This window comes from Carassius carassius, chromosome 16 (assembly GCF_963082965.1).
Source record: "Carassius carassius chromosome 16, fCarCar2.1, whole genome shotgun sequence".
NCBI classification, from domain to species: domain Eukaryota; kingdom Metazoa; phylum Chordata; class Actinopteri; order Cypriniformes; family Cyprinidae; genus Carassius; species Carassius carassius.
Genome location: NC_081770.1, coordinates 8,450,962 through 8,460,211, shown reverse-complemented (window position 1 = coordinate 8,460,211; position 9,250 = coordinate 8,450,962). Strand labels below are relative to the sequence as shown.

General features: G+C 48.1%; 1 protein-coding gene across 1 annotated transcript; it reads left to right on the top strand.

Moving 5' to 3' along the window:
- Nucleotides 1-459: 459 nt before the first annotated feature.
- Nucleotides 460-8,364, top strand: LOC132159339 (carcinoembryonic antigen-related cell adhesion molecule 1-like). Its single transcript, XM_059568851.1, has 3 exons — nucleotides 460-805; nucleotides 1,235-1,570; nucleotides 8,259-8,364. Exons 1-3 carry the CDS (start codon nucleotides 460-462, stop codon nucleotides 8,354-8,356), a joined length of 780 nt encoding a protein of 259 aa, XP_059424834.1. The 3' UTR covers nucleotides 8,357-8,364.
- The last annotated feature ends 886 nt before the right edge of the window (nucleotides 8,365-9,250 follow it).

Here is a 9,250-nt window from a genome sequence, read left to right as displayed (position 1 = left end):
AGAAATATCAGCAGGTGTTAACCTGTACCTAGGCAAGGTTATAGTAGTTGTAATATATGTCAATAACCAGTAGGTTTACTTCTGTTCCTCATCATTAGAAATTCCATAGGGGCTACAGATTATTAGTTTCACTTTCAATTAGTTAAATAACTGCATCACCATCATAACCACCAACAGAAGAACAGAACGCTTTTGTGAATCAGAATCTCCATTCGTGAAGGGGAAAGTAGTGAAAATGATGCAACTCTTTAAATTGCTGGCAATGATCTTGTTTTTTCTCAACAATGGTAAGATCTTTATTTCTTAAGGATTATTTAAATATAGATCTAGGGCTTGTGATGGCTTATGGTTAGGATGATAACAGTGAAAGACTAACTATAAGTATGTTTGTCTGATGATTGAAAGTGATGTTCTTCTGCTGTTTGTTTGCATGTGTTACAATATGAAAATGATGAATACATGTACATTAGCTGTTGCTGTTATTTTTCTTCAGGTGTGTTTGGTGATGTTTCAGATGAAGTGTCAGTGTCAGTGATGGAGGGAGATTCAGTCACACTGATTTATGTTGAAACAAATAAACAAGAAGATATTAAATGGTATTTCAATGACACTCAAATTGCTGAAATCGCTGGAAATCACAGTAAGATCTATACAGATAATCAGGATAAAGAGAGATTTGGAAATAGACTGCAGGTGAATCAGACTGGATCTCTGACCATCACAAACATCACAAACACAGACTCTGGAGAATATAAACTACAGATCAACAGCAGCAGTGAAAACATCTTCAATGTTACTGTCAATGGTGAGTCATTAATGAATGTTTAAATGCAGTTTTATATGTTTTTATTGTTTTATTATTTTTCTTTTTTATACAATGACTCTCATAATTAATCTCTTTGCATGTATATTAATTCACATATAAAACACACTATTTCCATCTTCAAGGTGCTAGTTTTATCAGTTTTCCCTTTTTTTTCCACAAGAGAAATAATATGACCGTGTCTAATCTTTCCATCTCTGATCAGCTGCTAATCTGTTTCAATAAATATTTTATATAAAATATGGATGTAAAACGTGTTTTAGCACAAACCAAAATGTTTCTTTCTGGATCAAAAGGATCAAAAGTCAAGAAAGATTTTGTGAAATTGCATTCATGTTTATAAGTCTTTCATGTTGTGTTTTTTTGTTTTTCCATAAAAGATCCTCTAGCAGCTGTTGGTTTGTGTTTCAGATGTTCCTGCTGCTGAACTACATGAAATAAAGAGAAAATCAGTGAAAGAGGGAGAATCTGTCACTTTAGATCCTGAAATAGTAAAAAATCCAAATGATACAATGAAATGGTATTTTAATGAGATTCTCATCGCTGAAATTACTGGAGATCAGAGTAAGATCTGTTCAGATGTTCAGTGTAAACAGAGATTCAGAGACAGACTGAAGCTGGATCATCAGACTGGATCTCTGACCATCACAAACACCAGAGCCACAGACACTGGAGAATATAAACTACTGATTATCAGCAGCAGATTCAGCATCGTTAGAAATTTCGGGATCACTGCTACTATCGATGGTGAGTATATAATTCAATCATTCAATGCATGTTCCTTTGTGAATAATAATAATAAAAAAAACAACCCTTAAAGGTCCCGTTCTCTTACGAGAGTTCTCTCGTACTGCGTCTTAGCTAAGACGCTACGGGAAAAGTCTCTTTTCACGAAATACTGAAGCAAAAGATTATCCTTAATTTTGAATTTTTGTAAAGCGCATTTGCAGCAGTACACAGCCATAGACGAGACGGCTCGCTTGCTCATTGGCTGCTCTGCAGCAAGTGCACAGCCTATCGAGCACAGGCTGATGCAATATCAGACCAATAAGGACGCTTCGCGCCCATCACGCCACTTCCCGCCGAAACGGGTGTGGCCCAACCCTATAAAAGGAGCTCGAAACGGCTGACCTGATTTTTCATCTCTTCAGCGAAGCTCACGCATCGCTGGATCACGGATATATATCCTTTATATATATCCTTGTATGTGGTCGCCCTGCGACGCACACTCATAAAAGAGCTGCGTCTTTTTAAAGATGCCCTCGTGCGGCTCGTGCAGAGCCCCGCTCAGCGAAGGAGATCGTCACGTCATCTGTGTCTCCTGCCTGGGTGAGGACCATGCAGCGCTCGCGTCCGCTGACGGCGGCTGCCCTCACTGCGAGCTAATGCCTATGGTGACTCTGAGGACTCGCCGGGCGTTCTTCTCGAAGCCTGCATCATCCGCTGCGCCGCAGTGCCGTAAAAAGCGCCGCTCTCAGCGTCTACCGGAACCGCCTCCAGCTCTGCCGAGCTTGCCGGGTCCCTCCTCTTCACCGGCCTCCCCTGCATCGCTTCCCGATGGTCAGCGTCCGCTGTCTGTTGCCGCGTCCTCCGAGGAAGTGGATCTCAGGGCCGCGTCGGAGGAAGAGGACACGTGCTCTCTGCTTGCTTCGGGCAGTGAGGGCTGGGCGACCTCCATGGATCTCGCGCCTTCTGCTCAGAGGCCCAGCAGACGAGCGGATATTGATAAATAGCTGATGCGAGTGCTCAAGCTGGCCGCGGCGAGCCTCAGCCTCGAGTGGTCTGCACCAGCGCTCCCTTCTCGTTCCCGGCTGGATGGTAGCTTTCTCCCCGATGAGCGTTTTTCTCCCAGCTCAAAGCATGCCCCTTTTCTTCCTGAGCTTCACGAAGAAGTGGCAAAAGCTTGGAACGCTCCATTCTTGGCGAGAGTTCGTTCATCTGTTTCACCAGCATTCTCCACACTGGACGATGCTAAAAACAGAGGCTACCTGTCACTTCCGCTGGTGGAACAGGCTATAGCAGCGCACCTTTGCCCGCCCTCTGCTGGACGGCGGACTAAGGCGGCGTTGCCATCCAAAGCCTGCCGCATGACGTCATCGCTGCTCGCACGGATCTTCTCTGCTGCTGGGCAGGCTGCGTCTGCGCTGCACACCATGTCCACGCTGCAGATTTTCCAGGGCGATCTCCTCCGCAAGCTGGATGAGATGGGACCTGAAGCGATCTGTCTCGCGGATCTGAGGAGTGCTTCGGATCTCTCCCTCCGCGCTACTAAGTCCGCTGCAAAGGCCATGGGACGGGTTATGGCTTCCGCTATGGTGGCTGAGAGGCATTTGTGGCTGACGCTTTCCGACATCGCGGAGTCTGAGCGCGCTGCGTTCCTCGATGCGCCGCTGACTCCTGCTGGCCTCTTCGGATCGTCTGTCAACGAGTTTGTGGAGAGATTAGCCGAGGACCAGAAAGTGTCACAGGCGTTCAAGCACTTCTTGCCAAAGCGCTCCGGTTCTGCAGCGAGCCGCGTTAGACCGGCCCCACAGAGCTCTCAGTCACGCCCACCGCCTCCAGCTGCGTCATCGCGACAGCGTCAGCAGCTCGGGACCCCGTTCTCGCTCTTCCAGCCGTCGCCCCGTGCCGCGGGAGCCGCGGCAGAGGATTACGGTGAAGCCAGAAGCCCCGAAAACATCCTAGCACTGCTAGGAAAGCGCCGGTGTACGAGTTCCGCTGCGGCCGAGCTCTCAGCCAAGCACACCGCTGTTGCAGTTCCAAGAATTGTGACTGTCTCAGCGTCTTCTGCAATGCGCAAGCCTGCACGAGTGCCCGCTTGCCTGCACACAAAAGCCGTTATCACGGCTACCCAGATATTTCCCGAAAAGAGTGTTATTTCTGGTGTTCCGGCCACGGCCGATGGTGCTATAAATGTAGTGACGATGCCCACTCCTCAGTGCCCATCTCCACATGTAAGCACAGCCCTGCACACAGGGCTTGCGCCTATAAGATCGACTCAGATCCGTCACGCGCACCACATAGTAAACGTGCCCACTCCTCAGTGCCCACAAACACTATGTCACAAACGGCGCGTGGTTTCTGTAAAAATGAAACCCGTGCACGTATGCTCTGCCCAGGCAGACAGCGAGTCAAAAACAGTAAATGTGCACATTTGCAGCCCACAGTTACTCGCAGACATCACGAGTCCCATGGGACCCGCTCAGCCCTCCCTCAATCGGTTAAGTGCAGGGACGGGGTCGAGGAGGAGCGATCTGCCCGCTGTGATCAGCGCGCTCCCCGCCTCAAATGCCCATGTTACAGCACACCGAAGCGCCGCCGTTGCCCAGGCAACAGAGCACGCTTCGCATCCAGCCCTTAGCCATTCATGCAGATGCATGGTCAGTGCTTCCAGGGGTTTCGGATTGGGTGCTAGGCATTATAAAGAGAGGCTACTCGCTACAGTTTTTTTCGACGCCCTCCGCGCTTTTTAGCGCGCGTCGAAACCACGGTCAAAACAGAAGTAGCACACCTACTTCGGGCCGAAATATCAAAACTGTTGAGCAAAGGGGCTGTCGAGGGGGGGCTGTACAGCAGATACTTTCTGGTGCCCAAGAGAGACGGGGGTCTCAGGCCCATACTGGATCTAAGACAGCTGAACAAGGCATTGGTGAAACGCAGTTTCAGAATGCTTACGACCAGGAAGCTCCTCGCGCATATTCGCAGAGGAGACTGGTTCATGTCAATAGATCTGAAGGACGCGCATTTTCAAATACAGATAGCGTCAAATCACAGGCGATATTTGAGATTTGCCTTCGAGGGCCAGGCAAACCAGTTTACAGTCCTGCCGTTCGGCTTGTCCGTAGCTCCTCGTACGTTTACGAGGTGCATGGACGCAGCGCTCGCTCATCTCAGACTCAGGGGCATGCGAGTGCTGAACTATTTGGACGACTGGCTGATTCTGGCTCAATCACGAGCGGAGCTCGTGGAGCACAGGGCCGTTTTACTCGATTACCTCGAGAGACTCGGCCTCAGTGTCAACTGGGCGAAGAGTTAGCTGAACCCCAGTCAGACGATACTGTTTTTGGGTTTAGCTCTGGACTCACGTTCCATGACGGCGCAGCTGTCACCACAGCGCGCGTTGGGCATGCAGCGCGCGGCGAGTTCTCTCCGCTGCGGCACGACTGTTTCGCTCAGAGAATGTCAGAGGATGCTGGGTCTCATGGCCTCGGCATCTCCGGTTCTGCAGCTGGGCCTGCTCCGCATGCGCCCCCTGCAGTTCTGGCTGAAAGCACGGGTACCGCACGGAGCGTGGGTATCTGGTCGACTGCATCTCAAGGTCAATCAGGGCTGCGTTACAGCCCTGAAACCCTGGACAGCAAACGACTGGTACCAATCAGGTGTAAACCTGGGGAGTTCCTCGAAAGTGAAGATGGTGTCAACGGACGTCTCCACTTCGGGATGGGGAGCGCTGCTCGAGGGCAGACCGTCTTTTGGCCTGTGGTGAGAACGGGAAAAGCTCCAACATATCAACTGTCTGGAAATGCTGGCAGTGGAGAACGCGCTGACGCGCTTTTGTCCCCGAATCAAGAGCCGCAACGTCTTAGTCCGTTTGGACAACATGTCGGTGGTGTCCTACATAAATCGCCAGGGCAGTCTCTGGTCCCAAAACCTGTACAGGCTGATGGAGCGCCTCCTGGTTTGGGCTCAGTGCAACTTGCGCTCGATGAGGGCAGTTCATGTGCCTGGGCTACAGAATCTGGGTCCAGACAGGCTGTCCAGAAACAACATTCACACGGGTGAATGGTCTCTACACCCGCAAACAGTCCGGCTGTTGTGGGAGAGATTTGGCAGGGCGGATGTGGACCTCTTCGCGTCCCACGAAAACGCTCACTGCCCCGCGTTCTTTTCCAAGAACGAAAGCGCGCTGTCACGGAGATGGCCGTGCTGCCCGCTTTATGCTTTCCCTTCTGTCTCCCTCCTTCCGCAGGTGATAGAACGGTTGAGAGAAACGAGATGTTCAATACTGCTTGTAGCACCTTTTTGGAAGAACCAACCATGGTTCCCAGACTTGATGCGGTTAGCAGACATCGCCCCGTGGCCAGTGCCGTTGAGGAGGGACCTCCTCTCGCAAGCCAGGGGCTCGATTTGGCACCCTCAGCCGGAGTTGTGGTCCCTCCATGTGTGGGCGCTCAACGGTTACCCACTGATCTCTCAGTGGGAGTGCTAAATACCATCACTCAGGCTAGAGCTCTGTCGACACGACGGCTGTATGCCTCGAAGTGGTCGGTGTTCTCCAGCTGGTGTACAGCTCGCGGATGTTCACCCCTTAGTTGTGAGGTGACGGAGGTTCTCTTCTTCCTGCAAGAGCGGTTGGATAAGGGCAGAGCCCCATCCACGCTCAAAGTTTATGTGGCGGCCATCGCAGCGTTTTCTGAAACAGCGCTCGGTCAGTCAATAGGAAGGAACGATTTGGTCATCCGCTTCCTTAGAGGAGCTAGGAGGCTGAATCCTCCCAGACCTCCGTCAGTCCCTATATGGGACCTCGCGGCGGTTTTGTAGGCCATGAAGGGTCCCCCTTTTGAGCCTATCCAATCGATTAGCCTCCAGCATTCAAGACGGTATTCTTGTTGGCTCTCACTTCAGTGAAGCGTGTGGGTGACCTGCACGTGCTCTCGGTGAGCCAGTCGTGCTTGGAGTTTGGGCCTAATTACTCAAGGGTCATACTCAAGCCTAGGCACGGTTATGTGCCAAAGTCCCTCAACACGCCGTTTCGGGCCCAGGTTATTGCCCTGTCTGCCCTGTCGGTGTCAGGAGAGGATGGAGACTCGAGTCTTCTTTGCCCTGTTAGGGTTTTAAGAGCTTATGTGTCTCGCTCTGCTGTCTTTCAACAGACTGAGTTTGTCTCGTTCAGTGGATGTTCCAAGGGAATGGCTGTTTCGAGACAGACTCTATCCAGATGGATAGTTGACACCATAGTGTTACCTTATGGTTCCAAGGGCCTTCAGTGCCCACTGGGCGTCAGAGCACACTCCACGAGGGGCGTCGCCTCGTCATGGGCGTGGTCTACTGGGATCTCCTTGCAGGATATATGTATGTCGGCAGGTTGGGCCTCGCCGTCTACATTTGTCAGGTTCTATAACCTGGAGGTTCCCGCCTTGCAAGCAAGGCTGCTGTCGGTATAGCCGAATCAGGGCTCTGATGGGAATTCTGAGTTCGTGAGCATTATGCGCTGCCGACTGTTATATGGGCAGTCTTATGTAAGACCCGCATTGCCACATTGGTCAGGCCTGGCCTCGACTGTGTGATGATTCTATTGCCGCATCTACGGGTGCTGCTAAATATGGGACGGAGGGCTTCCCCCCCCTCTCCTGTCCTGGGCTCTCTGTGAGTCCCTCGGGTGACTGTGCACTGTAAGTCCTGGGCGTTGCTTCAGGTTTATTGGTGTGTGATCCCTGCGCGCACGGCGTTTTACATGGGGTTCCGGTAGCGTCTTAGCTAAGACGCAGTATGAGATAACTCTCATAAGAGAACGTACACGGTTACTAATGTAACCTCGGTTCTCTCTCGAAGAGGGAACGAGTACTGCGTTCTCTGCCGTGCGTATGATTCACTCTGGTTCGCTTCGGCGATGAAATAAATCAGGTGAGTCAGCCTTTTCGAGCTCCTTTTATAGGGTTGGGCCACACCCGTTTCGGCGGGAAGTGGCGTGATGGGCACGAAGCGTCCTTATTGGTCTGATATTGCATCAGCCTGCGCTCAATAGGCTGTGCACTTGCTGCAGAGCAGCCAATGAGCGAGCGAGTCGTCTCGCCTATGGCTGTGTACTGCTGCAAATGCGCTTTACAAAAATTCAAAATTAAGGATAATTTTTTGCTTCAGTATTTCGTGAAAAGAGACTTTTCCCGTAGCGTCTTAGCTAAGACGCAGTACTCGTTCCCTCTTCTAGAGAGAACCGAGGTTACGTTAGTAACCGAGTACGTTTTTCGTGCTTTTCTGAAGCTTTGATTGTGTTTACATTGTGCAATATAACATGTGTTCATGTTTCGCATGTAAAACACACAGTATTTTTCACACAATTTGTATACCGCTGTTTTCACTGTCATAAAAACGGGCTGATGACTTCCTTGTTGTATAAAGTGGGATCACAAAGAACGGGACCTTTAATTATTTTCATTGTTTCAAAATCAACCCAATAACTTTTGTACTGTGGACCATTTAAGAAAGTGAGCTTGGACATTTTGATTGAGGTTATTAAAATGAAAATGCATAATATTACATTACTTGCTCTTGTGCTCGCAGTGAAGTGATGTTGTTTTAACTGCTATTCCTAAAACAGATGCACATTTATCAGTTAAATCAATATTATATAACATGGTTCAGATATTTGTTAAAAATGGGTTGGATTATCGGTAACTCTTTAGTAATAATGACTGTCTCTCATGTTCTGTTCCAGTCTCAGGTTTGTCTGCAGGTGCTATCGCAGGAATTGTGATTGCTTGTGTTGTGCTAAATGCTATGTGTGGTGGTTTCAATTTGGTGCTCTTCCACTAACATAAATGTAAGTTGTGAATACTCAAAATTGACATTTTCTTTACTTTTTTTAAATTGTACTTTTGTTAACATGTGACTTCAGAAATGATCATTTGAATAAATAAAATCTAAACAATTTTTCCACTTTTTTTTGCTTAGAATTTGCGTTGTGGGCTGTACCATTAGGATAACAATTCAGCGTGTTGCGTTCATATTCTTATCTGCTTTCCTGTGCTGTACCTAGTAGCCTGTCCTTTATTAATATATTATATTAATACATATACAGAGTTTGAGCTTTTTAATTTATGCCACTGTCTTCGTCCAATGAGCCATATATTTTCTTTAGGTTTTCAATGGGGCACAAAACACTTAACATGCAATTTACAACAAATTGCTTTCATATTCGGAGCTATTGAGTTTGTATGTAAATATAAGCCTATATGTTAATAAGGTGTGTCTTCCAGTGTCACTCTTTTAGTAGGATACACTAAGCCACGTTAAGTGTTTGTGAAACAGTCCGTGTCCCCCCCCCCCCCCCGCACTAATGGTACAGCCCAGAGTGCAAATTGTAAGATAAAAAAAAATATATATATATATATGTGATTTTATATATATGATTTTATTTATTCAAAGTGATATTTTGTGGATTCACAATTTAGCAAACATAAAAATGAAAAAGGAGAGAAAAGGGCATTTATTCATTTAAATATTTAAGAAATGAACAATCAGAAAACAACTCCAAGTCTTCAGGTCTCTCATTTGTGAATATGTTTTCTTATAGGATAATGATGTACTGATCCAATTATTACTGCTTTGAGGAGGAGGACCTGGCTGTTTATCTTAGGTTATTTTGCAAGTAAATGTATCCTAATTTAAGAATGTTTCTGGATCAGCTGTGAATAGCTTGGCTTTTAA

Bases quoted from the DNA above. Each gene is read 5' to 3' on its own strand.
- LOC132159339 (XM_059568851.1), top strand. From the start codon at position 460: ATGTACATTAGCTGTTGCTGTTATTTTTCTTCAGGTGTGTTTGGTGAT. The intron at 806-1,234 runs GTGAGTCATTAA...TTTGTGTTTCAG, and splicing joins CTTCAATGTTACTGTCAATG to ATGTTCCTGCTGCTGAACTA. The intron at 1,571-8,258 runs GTGAGTATATAA...GTTCTGTTCCAG, and splicing joins GATCACTGCTACTATCGATG to TCTCAGGTTTGTCTGCAGGT.